Source organism: Anopheles coluzzii, chromosome 2, assembly GCF_943734685.1.
Source record: "Anopheles coluzzii chromosome 2, AcolN3, whole genome shotgun sequence".
In the NCBI taxonomy this organism is placed as follows: domain Eukaryota; kingdom Metazoa; phylum Arthropoda; class Insecta; order Diptera; family Culicidae; genus Anopheles; species Anopheles coluzzii.
In genome coordinates, this window is record NC_064670.1 from 2,805,734 (window position 1) to 2,824,778 (window position 19,045).

General features: G+C 48.7%; 4 protein-coding genes across 4 annotated transcripts; 3 read left to right on the forward strand and 1 right to left on the reverse strand.

Moving 5' to 3' along the window:
* The first annotated feature begins 9,901 nt into the window (after positions 1-9,901).
* On the forward strand, positions 9,902-12,706 carry LOC120948410 (coiled-coil domain-containing protein 63). The gene is made up of 4 exons (XM_040364689.2): positions 9,902-10,069; positions 10,728-11,850; positions 11,921-12,092; positions 12,166-12,706. The coding sequence occupies exons 2-4, from the start codon at positions 10,785-10,787 to the stop codon at positions 12,389-12,391; spliced, it is 1,464 nt and encodes a 487-aa protein (XP_040220623.2). The 5' UTR covers positions 9,902-10,069; positions 10,728-10,784; the 3' UTR covers positions 12,392-12,706.
* A 106-nt stretch (positions 12,707-12,812) lies between these two features.
* Positions 12,813-14,470, reverse strand: LOC120948412 (protein-S-isoprenylcysteine O-methyltransferase). Its single transcript, XM_040364691.2, has 5 exons — positions 14,098-14,470; positions 13,742-14,003; positions 13,566-13,675; positions 13,393-13,500; positions 12,813-13,326 (listed from the first exon to the last, which is right to left on the reverse strand). The coding sequence occupies exons 1-5, from the start codon at positions 14,293-14,295 to the stop codon at positions 13,144-13,146; spliced, it is 861 nt and encodes a 286-aa protein (XP_040220625.1). The 5' UTR covers positions 14,296-14,470; the 3' UTR covers positions 12,813-13,143.
* Positions 14,471-14,574: 104 nt separating this feature from the next.
* LOC120948413 (39S ribosomal protein L20, mitochondrial) lies at positions 14,575-15,268 on the forward strand. The gene is made up of 3 exons (XM_040364692.2): positions 14,575-14,762; positions 14,834-15,125; positions 15,198-15,268. The coding sequence occupies exons 1-3, from the start codon at positions 14,676-14,678 to the stop codon at positions 15,212-15,214; spliced, it is 396 nt and encodes a 131-aa protein (XP_040220626.1). The 5' UTR covers positions 14,575-14,675; the 3' UTR covers positions 15,215-15,268.
* Positions 15,269-15,378: 110 nt separating this feature from the next.
* On the forward strand, positions 15,379-17,525 carry LOC120948411 (succinate--CoA ligase [ADP/GDP-forming] subunit alpha, mitochondrial). The gene is made up of 4 exons (XM_040364690.2): positions 15,379-15,548; positions 15,946-16,391; positions 16,928-17,212; positions 17,288-17,525. The coding sequence occupies exons 1-4, from the start codon at positions 15,509-15,511 to the stop codon at positions 17,501-17,503; spliced, it is 987 nt and encodes a 328-aa protein (XP_040220624.2). The 5' UTR covers positions 15,379-15,508; the 3' UTR covers positions 17,504-17,525.
* Positions 17,526-19,045: the final 1,520 nt, after the last annotated feature.

Consider the following 19,045-nt stretch of genomic DNA (forward strand, 5'->3'; position numbering starts at 1 on the left):
CGTGCACGTGAGAGAGAACAGTTTAGGGGTGAGATTATACTAACTATCTCACTATCATCCCCACGGAGAAGAAATGTAGCCGGACGGATGCGGGCGCTATAGTTCCGCATTTTGGCATACACTGGTGGCTCTCGATTTTTTTTGTTCACTTCTTCGACTTCGACAGTGTAGCACAGCAATGCTAATGATGCGACTTCCATAAATTATGCTAACCTTTCCGATTGGTGCGTCTTCATTTAATGATTTCCCTCACGTCGGGGAGGGGGTTCGTCGCTTGGTTCTCTTTGCACTTTGAAGCTCGTTCTTCCGCACGGAGGTCTCTTAATTCCCAGCTGAGATGAGCCATGACTTTTACGTTCATCGATCACATGTTACCCCCCGTCCGGTGGATGAGGAATGGGGCGGGGGCCTTTTCGCCGCACAAACATCCGGATTGAATGACGTCCACGCGCCAGCACGTTCGCACAAGAAATTGGACGCAAAACGGGCCGTTGTTCTACCTTCTAGTGTGGGATCCAATTAGTGAAATAGCTTCGGTGTACTCCTACGGGGATGTGTGACAATATTTACCAGCGTCCCACACACACACAAACACAGTCATCCAGGTATCGCTAAAAGGGAACGGAAGAACGAGCTTAATGTTTTGCCCTGCAGTCACGTCGCCCGTTGCCATGGCGATGGAGGGACGACCCTGTCTGTTTATACTCTGTTCGCGATTGAGCGACGCGGGTCGAATGCGGACACGCCATACACACGCTAATCTTTTTCTGTGTGTGGAATTTCTTCATGAAAATGTAGCACTGTTTTGGTGCGGTACAAAACCACCGAATCATTGTACATCTTTATTTGTACGAGCACAACCTTGGAAAAATCCCATTTCATTGAATTTCGTTTCATTCTACCACATCCAATGGCTATATAATTGCATTTCATGGGTGAATAACTTCTAGGTTCTAGGCCCCCAGAGCCTGTTTGGTGCTCATGTTTTGCTCAAAATTTCATCACTCATAGCCACAAACCGCTTCACAGAATCGGTTCTACGTGACCAACCATCGGTTTTGGCGGCTTCCAGAAGCCGACCTAACCGACAGACTATTAGCAAAATAGCTACACACCTAACCGAAACCGAACGTGCCCATAATGATCGTCGAAAAAACTCGTTTTGACCGCACACGAATGATGCTGGACCTGTACTCGGGGTGGAATGGCGCAGAGCCTGAGGTGGACGGAAATTGCTACCGCAAAAAAAACATGGGAAAAAGAGAGAAAAACGCCCAACCGAACAACTTCACAATCGGGTGAGGGCTTGTGGTGCACCTTTTCACCTTGAGCGCGAAACTCCCGGGCTCATTGACATGACATCGGAATCTGCGGCCATTTTCACAGATCCACCAGGTTCATAGCTACGCCAAAGATGACAGTTTGCGTGAGCATTTCGATTCACGATCACGCCCCACGCGCTCCGTTCCGTTAGGCGGCCGAGGAAGCGCTCCGATCACGCTCAGACCTTCAGAAGACCCCCCCTTGGACGGATCACAATCGTGTGGCTGTGGACCGAAAATTGCTACCATTGCGGCCATTTTCATGCCTATTCCTCATCTGCCAATGGTAAGCTGGCACTGGCTAGCTTGGCCGCGCAAATTCATGGCCGTGTCGTGTTGGGCGCTGCGTAACTGCGCGACCATCTTCTTCTACCGCGCGCCCTGTGGCATCGCGGCAATTAAACCCGGGGGGCTGGCCATTAGATACACACTAATCGGTTGGGATCTACTACCATTGTGTAGTGTTGCGTTGCGCAGCCGCCGCCGGGTTTGTTGCCATTTGCGTACGCGTTCGTTTGGCTTGACTTTTCCGTTTGAAATAGTCTGCAGTTTCGACATTTTCCACCATGGTACCATGGTAGTCTCACTCTCCCATACAAACACACACATGTTTTGCGCACTCTATGCGATTGTGATTTTTTACGCATTGTGTTTTTTGTTGTTTGTTTTGTGACAGACACCCTTGTGTAGCAGAGCTGGGTTGTTCCACCTGTTGTTGTTGTTTTGCACGCGAAAAAACCAAACGGCAGATGAGATAGTTGCGATTGTTTTCTCCCTGTTTTGTTGGCACGGAACTGAAATGTTTCACTTTTCCCAGCGACCCAGCAGTGTCGGCAGACGTGACGGACGATAGGTGACATTTCCCTCGTCTAGCCGATGGTGCAGGATGGTGCAGAGGGCAATAGTAACACACACTCACAAAAACGACACCTGTTCCCTGTGTGCCTTTCCCTTTGCTTTGAATATGTTAATAGAAAGAACCGTGTTTTTGTACCGTGCGTTTCAGCAACAAAACTGTATTGTTGTTTGCTTAAAATACAAACAGTGAAAATAAACGTACATTTCAAAATAGTTCCTGGTCATTAACCTATTGCTTAAAAGCATCAGTTTCCCTCGCTCGGAAGAGAGATCACGAGCATTCTGCCGGCTGTCCTCTTAATGCGTTTCTAATTGTGCTCATCCCAAGCCAAATTAGCCAAAGCTTCTGGATTCGTGTGTAACGCAATCGTTTGTTAAACCTCCCATCACGAAATGATGTCTGTAAACGTTTAATAGCATGTTTTTTCTGTATTCTTTTTTCTTGGCATTTTCGGCACTCATAACTAACGCCCGTACGGGAAAGCAATTACGCATCATAAAAGTTGCCAACCAAAAAAAATCCCCCCGCACCACAAAAAGATGATTACACAAGCGGGAAGTAAACACTTTTTGGGGGGGGGGGGGGGAGACTCGGGCTCTGGGGAGGGTGCTTTATCAGCGCTATGGAAATACACAATATTGCACGCCTTCTGGTGCGGTTTTGCCAATCGATTATTTACGATTAATTGAATCAACAAGCCTTGCGCACCCGGGTATGTGTAATGGTGGCACGGTGGCACAATACGCACCGGCCACAAACGCCAAAAGGTACCGAGATTTATGGGCCCGATAGGAGAAAAAAATCGCCCTCCAAACTCTCGAAGCTTCTTCTTCATCATCAAGATCGGGCCCGCGGGGGCTGCTCGTTGCATCCATCCATCCATCCATCTCGCCTGGCCACATTATGCAAGCGTTGCCAAATTAGCATTAGCAGGCATCAACATCACTCATTTGCATGCAGTCGTGCCGTTTGATGGGTGAGATACGCAAATTCCACCCCACTGCGGGAGTGCAGAAAAGCGCCCACAAACGAATCATAAATTAATGTTTTACACCACCACAACAAGGCGCTCTGTGTGGCGCTCTGCTCTTCTTCCATCCAGCTTCCGTCGATGGCTCGTGGTGTGCTGTGATCAAGCAGAGGTCATCGTGGTTGGAATTGAAAAAATATGCATGTTCACATCATCACACTGCAGGTGGGAGGAGGCACTGCAACGCACCAGCAACGCCACCATCAACATTAAAACCGGACACAATGCCAAATGTGTGTGCTGCTGCTGCTGCTGTTGTTGCAACCAAATCGGGGAAAATAGCAACAACATCAGCTCCATCAAGCGTAACCTCGGGATTGGCCCCGCAGGCCACTAACCCTCTTTGGCACACCCAGACCCCCCTTCCCCCCTCATGAGCAGGGGGAGATAAATTCTCAATTTTGCTTGCGTACGAGGGGTTTGATCGAAATTTCACCTCCAACATTGTACTGTGCAGTGTGAAACGCGCTTGAGTCGGGGCGGGTAGTCAATCAACCTTGCGGTAAAGCCATGGCAATGGACAATTTTGGACTTTGCAAACCATGGGCGTCCTCGGGCTAGGTTGAGCGAAATAATTCAATTAAATCTGACATGACTGATCGTTTTGACGATCGAGGGACAGAACCATAATGGGATGCAGAAGTTTGTTTCACATCTAAGGGCATTAAACCGTTTAAATACGGTCCCAAATTCAAGTTCAATTTGCTCCAAGTTCAAGACAATGTTACATTTTACGCTAATATTATTGCTAGAACGCTTCAGTATTTTGGTCTTTTGCGCTTTATACTTCCCCCGTGTAGAGTGTAATCTACAAATGGTGCTTTTCCGTCCGTAATCTTATCGCAAAGCACATTTATTGCTGGAATTAACATACTTTGTGGAGCATCTAATGTTACCTCCTTAATTACCAGGAAATAGACACCACACGCTTGATAGTGCCAATCTTCCAATTAAGTCTTCTGTTTTTTTGCTACTACTGCTGCTGAAGCATGTGTCTGCGTATCTATTTTGAGCACATTCAATTCACATTCCGCCAGCTTCTCTCGCGCATCTTGCGCGGTACCACCCAGGAGCATTCGGAGAGGTTTGTCGCTTCCGCTACCGTTCAGCTCGTGTATTTCGCAGCTTCACAAGCTTCGCTTCGCGTCCATCTTAACAAGGCGCAAAGTGTGTATGCTTTGTGTGAATTTATACGTGTGTGTGTGTGTAACAACAGTAACAAACAAAAAAATCCCCCCAAACCATCTGAACGTACCAATTAGCTTCCATCAAATCATTATGAAACGCTGATGATGCCACTCCACGCCACGACGGCTCGCGGGTCCGGGCCGTACCGAACGAATAATTTGTTTATTGATTGGCAAAAAGACTTTCACGCCTTGCGCGCTTTCGCCCTACACACTCACACGTGTGGTGCCATTTCGGTTAATAATACTGGTAAAGTAGCAACAACAGCCATTGGTCCACAGCAAATGGATTGATTGGATGTTGCGATACCGTGGCGATGATAACTCAAGCTCCAGGGCGCTCAGAGATGAAGCAGAAAGGTTTCACAAGGATTGAACACTTTTCCCCCCATCACTGCATCCTGAGTGCTGGGAGTGGTGGGAAAATAAAGCTTGACTGGTCGTGTACAGCCAGTGGTGGTGGCCTCCCAGTCTCCCGGTAGCTTAGCAGAACAAATATAGATAAAATGTTTCATTGACGCCCTCCTCTCTCTCTCTCTCCTCTTGCTAGCTCTTCTTCCGAAAGGGCAATAAAGGCCTTCGGAAAGCATGGCAATAATCGTGCTTGCCGCCAGCCAACAGGCGAATGGATGTGCGATGCATCGTAAACCATAATTAGATGCACCGTACCTGCATCAGAAGCCCAATTTCAGGCGGCCCCATGGGTCGGACGGGTTGGAGCTTTGGACGGCAGGGGAAATCCCTTTTGACAGATTGCATCACGCTCGATTGCGCGGCTGAATCGACGGAAGCAGCAGATAAACAGCATGGCGGGTACATGATGGTTCCACTTCCAAGGCAACCAACACCACTGCCAAGCGGAGCAATTTCCGTTTCTGTTACTGTGGCTGTGCTGGCGCATAGCTCTTTTGGTTCGGCTTCGGTGTGCGACAGGAAAATGATGCAATGGAGGCTGCACCAAACGGCCTCACAGACGCTTCGTAAAACTGTGTGTGTGTGTGTGTGTGTGTGTGTGTGTGTGTGTGTGTGTGTGTGTGTGTGTGTGTGTGTGGCGGGGCGGGAGAGGAGTATAAAAACAAACTCAGACAGAAAAGGCGCTATGCAAATGCACTGACTGTTGAGCCAATACTTTCACGCCCAGAAATGCCTTCATATAAAATGTATTATTCATCAATTTCTCTTCGTCTCTCATGCAAGCAGCAGCAGAGTGTAATTGAAGCCTACGCACAGGAAATGGAAACGAACGCAACCAAGCCCTTCAGAGTGCAGCTCTTTTCCTGAACAAATCTCAACTAATGGTCACTGTGCAGCTAAATCATAACCCTTCTTTTGGATCAAATCCATGCCACCCGCGCCGCCCCGTTTTGTGCGCTTTTTCCTACGACACTGCACCACTTGCTGCTCTCTGTGGTGGTGGTGTATGAATTTGTGAGCACTGGTGGGTGAGGGGAGCGTTCCCTCAACGGTACAGCAAAGCACCGTCGTCGTCGTCGCCATCGTCGTCATTTCCCCATTGAGCCTTTCAAATTCATTGGCCATGAAACAATTTGCTTGCAATCGTCTTCCTGCCCGTATGTTTATATGGGTTTGCCCCCCTCTCTCTCTCCCCGCGTTGTAAAGCCATCCGAAATAGTACGTACGAGTTTAGAAAATGTACGCCCTGACACAGAAAGCAAAGGCACAGAAATGCATGGAAATGGCAAAGGCGTGTGTTAGTGTGCGCGCACGAGGGAAGCCCGTGTCTGCAATGCGATCACGTGCACCCAATCCCCAAACGCCCGGCGCATGCTTTGATGCGTCTGCCAATCCGCGAGTTGGTAAGTTCGTGGAATGGGGGTGGATGAAAGTCAAGGTGAGTGAGAAGCGTTCGCATGGAATCGTCGTACTGTCAAGACGGTTGTATGTTTTTTTCTAAATTAATTTTAATGCCATCCCTTTGCTTGTTGATCGAGTGAAAAACGATTTAAAATCCTCTCACCGAAAAGCGTACCAAAACAGCACACATTGTGCCGCCGAAATTGTAATAAGCATAAGTGATGGTACGGGAAAACGCAACACCAGTGCGCCATTTAGTAAAATACCAACACACAGCGACGCATTAACTCCGGTAAATGCCGTTTTTTGTTGTTTCGAGAATGGAAGGAAAACGCAGCGTGCCTACCCGTGTGACGGCATTCGGAGGGGCTATTATTAGCATTATTACCATTGCCGACGGTGGCCGGGCATGTGATTTACTGGGTCATACAAGCAGCCATCATATTTCCTTTCGGGGCCCGCGCTTGAGCAACGCAGCGCAGCTTGTGCGCGTCGCTGTGGCGTGACTCTTTGCGCACTTGTTCTTCTACGCGGGAAACTGTTTTTTTTTTCCTCTCTCCAAAAAGGTGTCACTGAAAGTGTTCCCATCAGCTCGGGGGGGAAAAGCACCTGTTTTTTTTTGTTAGGGAGCTAAAGGAGGAGGATTAAAATTTATTATTTGGAACAAACGCCTGATACACATTTCATCCCAAACGCAAAATACCGTTAATAATAAATGCTTATCGCCCGCTGGAAAGCTACCCTGTGGGTGGGCCGGGTGCAAGAGGTTATTGTCCGGTTGGCGTTTGCTCATGAACTTGCTTGCTTGCGTTGTGGCGGTGGCATTTATGGCAGTCCCCTCAAATTGACCTCAAAATGTGGGGCGAGAACCTCCGGCCCAGCGAAGTGCAGCTGCCGATGCACTTTTGACCCACGAACTCCGGCGCCAACGGAGACAATGGAGTTTTGGAACAGCCACGGTGGAAAATGGCACACAATTTCCCAACGATTGTTAATGTGTCGTGTGTTTGTTTACCGGTCGAGGCGCAGTTTTTGACACGAAACCCGTGGATAATTAAGAACTGTATCTGTGTTGTTTTCTTTTTCTCTCTCTTCTTTTCAATTGTTACCTCCGTGGAGTGCGAGCATTCCCAATTCGACAGATATTAACGCTTTTCACTTCCGCACGCATTGCACACGCGTTTAAACGCAAACACTACGCGCAAACGCGGGCGCTGAGAAAAATCTTCTTCATCATTTCGTACGCACACCCACTTTAGCTTGATGGCAGACTCATAAACACTGCCGGTGAATGGGCAACCGATGGGAGAAACACTACCTCAGCACGCTCGTAAACAAAATTTCCCATCGCGGTGCATTTTTCACACCCACCCCCTTCGATTTATGGGGCGCAAAGAAAGCCCACCGAAACCGTTCTCAGCTTATCACTTTCTCTTTGGGCCGGTTAGCTACAAGGCTTCAGCGCAAGCGAGCAGTCGTCGCGGCAGGAAGTGGTCTTCTGCCTTGTTAAATATTCGCCTCGAACGAGCGACGATCATCGTGATGGTTCATCTACATAAATGAGTGGGTAGGTTGGTGGTAGTGGATGGTTGCGCGGGAAAATATAGCCCAACCCCACCTTCTAAGTTCGACTAAATCACTCTATTTCCTCGCACCGGATACCAGCGGCGCAGCGGTTCCGTTTGTTAAGCTTTAACGAAGGTAATTAATTCGATACCATCGATGGATGGCGGTTGCCACGGTTACAGCTACAGCCGATAACCTTAGCAGCCGATCTTACGGACCGCAAAAGGTCTCTCACGCGGCAGAATGCACTGCTTCCGCCCCAGCAGACCTTCGGCAGGGCCCAGTCGATTCGTTCGGCGGTTGAAATGAAGCGTTACATTTTCAAATCGAACTGTATCACAGTGCAAGGTTTGTGGTGAATTGGTCCGATGTTGCTGCTGTTGCGTCTTAAGAACATCTGCTTTGAGGGTTAATGTTGTAAGGTTGATCAATTAATTGCAATCGTTTGGCAAACTACTCGGAGTACACTGATAAGGAAGCGATCATCACGTCCTAATCAAGGTTCGAATAAACCACCACCATTACGCTTCTAATTGTGATATAAATTGGAACTTATGTAAATGGCCTCAAACGAAACAACATTTTATGATTTGTGTTAAGCTGATCATAATCCATGCTGGCGCACCAGCATTTGTACCGCTACTAACAATGCTCACTGCCGCTTACCATTCATTCTACTCCATTGTTTCTTGCCAACCCCACCTGTGTAGAACCTCGTAACGAACACGAACCGGTTGGTACTGCCCCGTTGAGGCCCCTGCAGGCTGCTGAGCTTCTGTCTGGTGCAGCCACAACGCCACAACGGCCTCCAGCCGGCAAGAAGATTCGGTCGGTGGGGTTTGGTGGCGAGTTGTAAATAAAAGTTGTGCTTTTCGTCGTTGCGGACGGTTGCAACTTCACAAAACATACAATTTTCGCAACCCGACCGACCCGGGCCCTGTCTGGGCTGCCCGTGGATGCACTCGAGTGAAAATGCACATGCGGCCTCGAAGAAAAAAAAAGAAAACATGGATGCTATAATAAGGGCCCCCTCTCCGCCATGTGTGTTTTGGGGCGCCCGAACATACAAGCATTGTGACAAGTGCATTGCGTCAGCCGCTGACGCGTTGTGGCGTTTGAAAGGAAAAAGGGCCACCGAAAGACTGGCTGGTTTGCTTGCTTGCTGTTTGTTTAGGAGTCAGCAGTCAGTAGAAATTAGGATAGCACGCTTGAGTGCGGTGCGGTGTCGTTGATGTACTGGTGAGATAAAATGGGGCCACTTAAGGGTGTCACGTTGGAGGTTGAAGGGTCAATTTGAAACTAATTATGTACAGGATCCTTCCAAGGATGTAGAAGAAGATGAAGATTGATCATATTAACTGTTACATCGCTTGGAAACCCTTTTACCAATAATACAACACAAATAACCCATAGAAAAAGTACACCGTATGGCTTTCATTACAAACCATTTCAAAAGCCTCATTACAACGGACAAAGCTGACAAATTGCATAACTCCATGCCGGAACGGCGACATTTTCCGAATGCACCTGCGCTATGCCAGCGTATGTCGAACACTTCCCCGTTATACAGCGGTGACCACACTCGACCCACAAAAAAAGGGTTCAGTTGCTGTCGATTGCGATTCTCAAAGGTGTCGGCACTTTTCACTACGAACAAAGTGTTCGCTCACCCTCCCTCGGAAGTGCCACCAAGGAAAATGGTCCGACAGTTTAGAGCCCTACTTTTTTGACCCAACATGGCCTGAGGAAATAACAGCAACCAAACCCCTTCCTCCGGTTGTGGAGTTATTTGGGAGGAAGTGATTAAAAGCGTGCCGCTCAAATCTCGTCCAAGCGTTAGCGCCCTGCCATGTAAAACCCTTTCACCAGTGATCACGCGGCCAATTAATTAGGTTGAATCAATCGATGATGGTGATAGTGATGATGGATCATTTCACCGCCGGGATGAATGAAATACAAAGGCAATACAACAACAAAAAACTACCATGTCGGAACAACCATCCCTCGCCCGGATCGGAAGTCGTACGGCAAGGCATCTCCATGGCAACGCATAGCACTCCATCGATCAAACGAGTGTATCGATGGCATTTCGACCCTGCTTGGGGCACACTTTCCTCATTCCGGCAGAGAAGAGCTTGTGCGAGCCTTTGATGAAGTCAGTCCGTATTCCAACTGCGACATTCTTGGAGGTGTTTTTCATCCGTTTAATCCAGCTCGATTAGCGATCGGGGTGGGAATTTTCACTCACCCTTTTTCCCCCGATGAAAGTGAAACAGTTCTGAAAAGAAAGGTGATTTGAAATAGAAATCAATTGTTTAACCCTGCAGCGGGCGCATAAATAGAATTTCCCCCCTCCGTTCAATCTCGCTTTTCTCGGAAGTGTCCCCGTTTGTTTTCCAGCTCTCGTTTTGCTCCAACCGTGGTGGGTGGGGGTGTGTGTGCAAAGATAGAAAGTGTTTTTTTGCTTTGTTTTTGGGAGAATTGAAGATCGCACAACAATATTCGCACCATTGTTTCACACCCTACCCAACAGTGGGTCGGGTGCGTCTGGTGGTGTTGGAGATGAGCTTTTTCTTGTTTCCCCTAGTCAGCGCCAGTTTCCATCGGAATTTTACTTCCGCTTGCACCAACAACAACAACAACAACAAGCTCCATGCACCAGACGCAGTTTGCCTGCAAACTTTCCCAAAAACACAAGCGAAACGATTGCACTTCCTATTTGCGTTTTCTGTGCTTTACTCTCTTACTCTCCCTCTCTCCCGCATATTCATCTTCAATCAAATCATTTATTTATGCTAATTGTTTGCACCAGTTTTGCACGTTGTTCCGCCGTATCTTTCGCCCCCCAACAAACGGACAATGTTCCGGCGTTGCAAAAGCACACCGTGTGCGCAACTATTTGTGTTCCTCATTATAGCGTTTGCTGCCATCTTATTGCGTGCTTTCAGTGAGCTAAAGGCACGACGCGCCCCGCGGTTACTTAGTGCAAACGCGAAACCCCAACCATGTCCAGCCAACCGAAGATGGCGTCGGAGATCGGGGCGGCCGAGCAGTACGAGATGGATCAGCTGGCCGAGGCGGAGATATCGCGGCTGCAGAAGCTGCTCCGGACGCTGCTGAACGAGCGCGCCTCGTTCCTGGACACGAAATCGAAAGCGTTGCGCAAGTTCGAGCAAAACATCCGCGTGCTCGAGAAGGAAAAGCAGCAGCTGCAGCTGCAGCTGAACTGCGAGGAGAACGGTACGCACTCCAAGCGCGAGCAGGAGCTGGAGGGTGTGCTGGAGCTGGCGTACGATCGGCAGGAAAAGGCACACCAGGCGCTGAAGGCGAAGAAGGACAGTCTGTGGGAGCTGGAGGGCCACATCAAGAAGATCCACCGCGAGATTGCCGAGATACGGAACAACGAGGTGACGGACAATCTGTACAACGAAACCATTGCCAAGGCGCAACAGTCCGTCAAGAAGCTGGAGAACCGGCTGGACGTGGTGAACAAGCGGGCCGGTGCGGTTATGGCGGAGAATGCGCAGTTGCGCCAAACCATCGACCACATGCTGACGGAACGGGCCACCTTCAACATCATGTGGGAGAAGCTGGTGAACAAGCTGAACGAGGGCAAGCGCTACATGATCGATCTGATCGAGCAGGCCACCTCGGCGTACGATACGAGGGAGGAGCTCTGCACCAAGCTGCAGATCCTCAAGGATAAGGGCCAAAGCGACAAGCTGGCCCACATACAGGAGATGCGGGAGCTGCAGCGCAAGCTCGATCACGACGCCAAGCTGCAAGAGTTCCTGGGCATCAAGGGGCAGCGGCGCGCCAATGCGGAGCTGGAGGAGCGCGAGGCACAGAAGCGCAAGAAGATGCTGGAGCATCTCGAGAAGCAGTACCAGGAGTACGAGCAGATCATGACGCGCATCATGAACTTCTCGGGCGAGGACGACATCGATCGGCTGGTGGCCAAGTTCATCAAAAAGGAGGAGGAAAACTTTGCCCTCTTCAACTACGTGAACGAGCTGAGCCACGAGGTGGAAACGCTCACCGAAAGTGTGCAACTGCTGCAGGATAACATTGGTTCGTAGCTGCCGTTGCGAGGGGCGAAGGATAGGAGTTTTTTCAATATTTTTTGTATGCTTTTCCACAGCGGAACAGATAGCAATCAACGAGTCGAAGGAGCACTCGCAGGACGACAACATCGATGCGCTGCGCCTCGCAGAACAGGAGTGTCGTGAGGCGGCCGAGACGGCCCAGGAAGTTAAGCTGAAGTTGGACGTTAAGCTGGACGAGCTGCTGAGAATGGCTGAACGAATATACAAGTAAGAAAATGGGATCGACTAGGAGCATCTTTCAAAGCACACGTGACTAATGTCTTTTGGGAAATTTCCACAGACTTCTCATGTGCGATGAGGCGCCCATACTGAACCTGCTCAACAACGAACGTCGGGTGACGCTGAACAATGCTAAACTGTTCTTAGGCATCATCGAGCGACGGGTGCTGAGCATCATCAGCAACGTGACCTACATTGAGCCGACGACAAAGATCCTGGGCAAGAAGGATCGTGTACCGAACTTTAACATTAAGGAGTCGGCCAAGGTGCGCATTGAAAGGAACTAAACCATGCGGAGACGATTTTATACGAACAGTTTTGTATTAGTTTGCACGTTTCTCTAACCATTCTGTGGCACTGGGTTTTGTAAATGGTTCTTGTTTGTTTTGTAAGAAAACGAAAAATACATGCACTTGTATACATATAAATTAGTACAACCATACTAAAGCTATGATTTGTTATCGAAACTATAAATATACACCGCTGTCGGTAGTGCTTACTTCTGTCCTTGATTAATGATTACTGTGCTGTAGCATTCACGAACCGATGCATTTGGTTCGGTTCTGGAGGGATCAGGGAATTAAAGAGGAAACATTTATCATACCTATGACTGTTGTCTGTGCTTTTGTTTAGTGATGATAAGCTCACCAAGACCTTTCCAGGCTCTAACTATGTAGCTAAAATGTACGTTATGATTCTTTTTTGTTCAAAAAAATGCAACAAAAGAAAATCCCCATCCGGAGGGAAATGAACCGAGATACGATTCCTACACCAATGATGATGCATCCTGATCATCACAGTTATCGTACGTTCCCGAGTATCTCCGGTTACGACTGTGCTCTATTCCACCACCACTGCCACCACCGCCGATGCTTCTTCTTCGTTCCACATCCACCTTTGCCATTTCCAGCACGTGTCGCTCGTTATTGTCCTCGAAGGATCGCCGGACCGTGCCGGTTCCTACGCGCTCATCAGTCTCATTGCGTTTGTCCGTGTGAAAACTGGTTTGATCCTCGCAGCCGGGATCGTGCTCGAAATATCATGGTTCCACGCGGAACCCGCTTATGTACGGCAGGCCGGAGGGAACACGCTCCTGGTACTGGATGTACTCTTCGCCGAAAAAGTTCAGCAACGTTATTTCCTCCATCAGTATTCGGTCGTGGAAAAATTTCCAGCTAGCGATTGCATAAATTACGAAGCACACGGGATTGGCCAGCGTAATCTAAGAGGGTTCAAAGGGAATGTTAGTAACGCCACGATGATTTCCAAATTTCGCCGTGTTGTCTACCTGGGTGCCTATCGACCAATAGAACCATCCCACGTAGGAAGGGTGTCTCATCCAACCATAAACACCGTGTGTCACCAGCTCGTGCTCGTTGTGTCGTTCGAATTGAACCTGAAAGGAAAATGAGCCGTTTAATCGTCTGAATTACATTGCCCCCAGGATCTGCTTTCTCTTACGATGTGACTAAAGTTCTTGCTGGCCGTTATCATTGCCACCTTCCGGAGTGACTCTCCCGCTAGACACAGCAGCAAGCCAGCAATCCATACCGACTTGTATGTTTTCATTTCTGGAACAAGCGTCGTACAACATGAGTAGGAGGAATGCATCAAACACCCACGAGCTTACTACTCACCTGGGAAGTAATGCACCTCGACAAAATACTCAATCCAGCTTGCCGCAGCGGCCAACCCGTAATGTATCGAGTGGTTCAGAATGAACGAGTCGGGTGACAGCGTTTTCGGGTTGCAAATGGCAATACCCAGATATTCCGTGTAATGAAACAGTGCCATCAGGGTGGCATAGATGCCAAACGATTTGTACTGCTCCTGAGCGTAAAGGACAACAACGATTCCGGCTGATAATACAGTTCCCAGGAATGCAGCCCTCACGGCAATCTGTGGATAAACGGAACGCAACACAGAAAAAAATAGTACAATTCGTTCATTACATACACATTGATGATAACCCGGACTGGATCGGCTAACTCACCTGATAATCCCGCGGGTTGTATCTTATCCGTATGATAACGTTCAGCGAAATGTAGTAGCCCACCGAAAGGGCCACCTTGGTCCATATGCTTTCCTCGTGCAGGAATGCTTCTGCCCCGTAGAACACCAGCAAGCTGGCCATTCCGCCCAGAAAGCAGTACAGGCTCAGTCTTCCCTCGTAGCACAGCATTATGGCCATGGTTCACGGATTTCGCACACCCGTCCAAATGATCCCTTTGCTTTCTCAATGCTTGTACGTTACCCCGCCAAGCAGATCTTTGTACATGTTGTGCTTGAATCGTCTTTTTCTCACCAACCAATGCTTTGTGCACCTTCCGCTAACTTTTCGCTGATATTTTTCCGGTTTTCTGCACTGTTTGTTTTGATGGCTGCTAGCGCCCTCTCGCGGCAAACGCGCTCCGACAGCTGACATCCGACAGTGTTTTCCTCGCGAACGCCGTTTGACAGGCGTGACATTACGTAAAAAATTGCACATGTTTGTTTTGTTTTGGGCTCGGCACAACTTTGCCGGGATAATCGGATTTGGAGAGCGAAATTTATAGCTTTGCCCCCAGAAACATGGTTTTTACATCGGTGGTGAACTTTGTGCGCTCTCGGGGACCGGACGAGTTCTGGAGAAAGCGCAGGATTTTCAAACTAGCCGCAGTAAGTACAGTTGGAAGAACCGCGCCGCAAGACCCACTCTCATGCAATGTGTCTGTGCAATTGTTTTTCAGCACTACATCGGTCGTCGGCGCAATTGCTATTCCATTGCGATTCGAAATGTAAACCGAGCCCTTGCATACGCCACGAAAGGACGTGAGCTGAAGAAAGAGGATATGCGAGAGCTGTGGACACAGCGAGTCAATGCAGGGTGCGAGCAGCATGGTATGCAGTTTGCCGACTTCCAGTATGGGCTGTATCGCAATGATATTCTGTTGAACCGGAAAGTGCTGGCCGACTTGGCCATTTGGGAACCGAGAACGTTTGAGGCGCTTGCCAAGATAAGCCAGCAAGTTCCAGAGGAGGGTGAGTTTCTGTAAACAGTTTTTTAATTCTCAGCGAGATCGACTTTGAATATTATCTTTTAACTATTTACAGGAAGCGGAGATAAATAAGTGATTCAATAAGTATGTAGCCCTTGGAATAAATCGATGTAAAAAGTATTAAAAGTTATTTTTATTCATTAAAACTACGTTCACGAAAAAATATCCGAAGAAAGCAGCAGAAAATAATAACCACGAGACGGCAACACTGCCGACCGTCTGGCAGCCCTGTCAGCTTTGCTCGCGAGCTGTCAAATCCAGTCGACAAATTGCTCATCGAACTAGACCGAGGGTTCCGATTAAAACGCGACTTTGCACCTTACGGCCTCGGATTCTACCTAAATTCCGCATTTTCTGCTTCCAACGATGGCTGCCGCAAGTGCAAGGCTTTTCTCCCGGGTAAAAGGTAAGTGCCGGAGCGGTGCCGAATCGAATCAGGGCTGGCCCGTGCGTCGTATTCGCGAAAACAGTTCGCAAAATTACATAATCCCGCAGAATAGAAAGGGCCTGCGGTCACACACACGCCGCAGACATTGCGGAGGTGCGCCTGGTGCGGTTTCCTAATCAAGTTGTGCCTGCATCTATTATCAACGTCGCCTAACTCGTTTTGCATGATTAAATCTTCGTCATCGTGCGGCGGTTTGTTTATTAGCCTCGTGCGTCCAGTTTTCGCACGCAGTAGCCCGGTCGGTTCGGTGAAGGTGGTGTGTGCCAAAGGGCTGGTTAACCTTTACCTCGATGACGTATTATGCATGATCAAACAAAGTGTTAACGTTCCGTTCTATTGTTTCCTTTTTTTCTAGATGGTTTCTCGACCAGCGTCCGGTTCGCGAGCTACGAAGCCACGCGCAAGAACCTGATGCTGAACTCGAACTCGAAAGTTATCTGCCAGGGATTCACCGGCAAGCAGGGAACCTTCCACTCGCAGCAAGCCATCGAGTATGGCACCAAGCTGGTCGGTGGAGTGTCCCCCGGCAAGGGTGGCCGCACGCACCTGGACCGACCAGTGTTCAACACGGTGGCCGAAGCGAAGAAAGCTACTGGCGCGGAAGCGTCCGTCATTTACGTGCCGCCGCCCGGTGCCGCAAAGGCCATCATGGAAGCGATCGAGGCTGAGATGCCACTGATCGTGTGCATTACCGAGGGAGTGCCCCAGCACGACATGGTGAAGGTGAAGCACGCCCTGCTGGCGCAGGATAAGTCCCGTCTCGTCGGTCCCAACTGCCCCGGAATCATTGCGCCCGAGCAAGTAAGTAGCACCGTGTGAGGAATGTTGTGTTGGGATGAAATGAGAACGACCGTCGGTCGATGTGTGTGCGTGTGTGTATGTGTGTGTGTGAGACGGCGTTGTTTTTGTGAGTGATTGCCGGCCCACTGCTGCATTATCTTCACAAGACAAAGTTCAATATTCAACGAAGAAATGACCTCTTGCCGGGAAGAGATAAGAGCTGTAGCTCCTCTGTGGACGCGGAACTGAGTCTCTGGTGCATGTAAACAAGATCCGTTGATTAAAACCGCTCCCTGCGACGGACGGTCGCATCTTGTATTGCCGAAAGGTGCTGTTACGTCGCAACAAGCAGCGCGACGTTGAGGTTGGTTTCGTACCAGCTTTCAATGCCATATGGAACCGGCGAACAAATGAAGCAAAATGTCGTGGATAAAAATAGAACAATGTGTGAATGATGCTTGGCACGAACCGCCGATGCGGCAACAGATGTTGCCGCGCTGTCACGCTCTGGCCGATTACGTATAATGAATTGTTCGATCGCTTCAATTTTTCCGCAGTGCAAAATCGGTATTATGCCGGGCCATATTCACAAGCGCGGCAAGATCGGAGTCGTGTCCCGGTCCGGCACGCTGACCTACGAAGCCGTCCACCAGACGACCGAGGTCGGCTTGGGCCAGACGCTGTGCGTCGGCATTGGAGGCGATCCGTTCAACGGAACCGACTTCATCGACTGCCTGGAGGTCTTCCTGAAGGATCCCGACACCAAGGGCATCATCCTGATCGGTGAGATCGGTGGTGTGGCCGAGGAAAAGGCCGCCGATTATCTTATGCAGTACAACCAGGTAGGTGGTTTGCATCGGCTTACAACGGGAAAACTTCTTTGCGTTCGTCGTTTAACTTTCGTTTGGTTTTTTTAGGGCATCAAAGCGAAACCAGTGGTATCGTTCATTGCTGGCCTTTCGGCCCCGCCCGGCCGCCGTATGGGTCATGCTGGTGCCATCATTTCCGGCGGAAAGGGCGGTGCTCAGGATAAGATCAACGCGCTCGAGAAGGCCGGTGTGATCGTCACGAGAAGCCCGGCTCAGATGGGCAAGGAGCTGATCAAAGAGATGAAGAGATTGGAGCTGGTTTAGAGAGAAACAATTTAAACAAAAACACACACACACATACCACGCATGTCATCAGCTCGTCTCGGCACGGTTAAGCGAAACATAACTCATAACCACTAAAGTACTGCGCGGCAAACACTAACAGGAGCGCAAAGGATAAATAGATAGTTATTTAACGAAGCCAATAATCCTTTTCGATAGTTCAGTTATTACTCGTCTCCCAAAATCCAAAATTCTTTCCCCTGATGATATTGATATCTGCATCATCATCTCCCGGGGGCTGTTCGATAGGTACGTTCAAAGCACGGAAAAGTTACCACCAACGGAGAGAAGAAACACGATTACACTGCCGTGCCCTTGTTGTCCGGAGATAAATCGAAAGCAACTCATAAGTTATTTAAATCCAAACTGCATGAACCACACGGAGGATGCCTTTTTATTGATCGCTATTCGAGTACTGTTCCGTTACTGATCACCAGTTTCTCCACTTTCAGCCAATATCGAAGAGTTCGAAGGGAAGATGTAATGCCACCGACAGTAAATACCCCCCATAATGCACCAATGTACTTTACCTGCACCGCCTACTGTGTATCAGCACACACACACCTAAACCAACTTGCACTGCGGATCGCGATCACGAGTGATCGACGATACTATGAATGTTAGCAGCTTTTATGTGATTTGCACGAAATTGGAAAAGTAACAGCTACTGAAAAAAAAGCACAACAAAGCCCGTTGTAATGGAATTCGGAACTCGTGTCCCAAAAAGACTAAGCGTTAAAATTATCACATACAGGAACGGAGCGAAAGACCCGCGATCATGTTGTTATGGTGCAATCGAACGTAAAATAAATGTTAAAATACGATGATACGTATGTTATTAATTACAATGTTTGCTGTGTGTGATTAATACAAAGACTGTAGTAACGACTAAATACTAACCGATATGTGTAATTGCAAGAGGAAATGCATCGTTACGGAGACTATGAGAAATGCCGTCCGGAAAGAAAAGCGTCATCCCTTGCTATGTCCATTTCCATTTCAAATCAGCTTCACGCAGGTCAAAACCCGGTTTTCGTGAGCTCGTAAACGCTCCAAATTGTTGCGATTTTCCCTCGCTGGCGATGCTTTTTGAAAGCAGTTGTGACGGTTTTTGACGTTTTGAGTCGCCAAAAAGCTCGCCTTGCCCTGTGGGAAAAGCGGTTGCGGCACTCCGCGGTTACACTCAGCCTCGGCATGCCTCACACCCCCTTTCCGGGTCCACGAAGGCAACCGCTATTCGTGTTCGGGATTTAACCCTTATGCTCAACTCCAGCCGTGTTTCAAGTTCTTAGAAATGATAAAGCACACCCTATTCTCGAAATTAAACCCACTCTCCATTGATTGTGCGATGTTTTTCGTAGAAGGTATTGGAGATCTATCCTGCAGTGTTTCAATGTGCCTAGTTTGTGACACTATTTGGATCGAAAATAACAGATGTGAATGATTCGGTTTCATTTTTACACACATTTTCTATTGTCCACGTGTTGTTTTTAGCATTTCTACGTGCAAGCTTTACAATTGAAA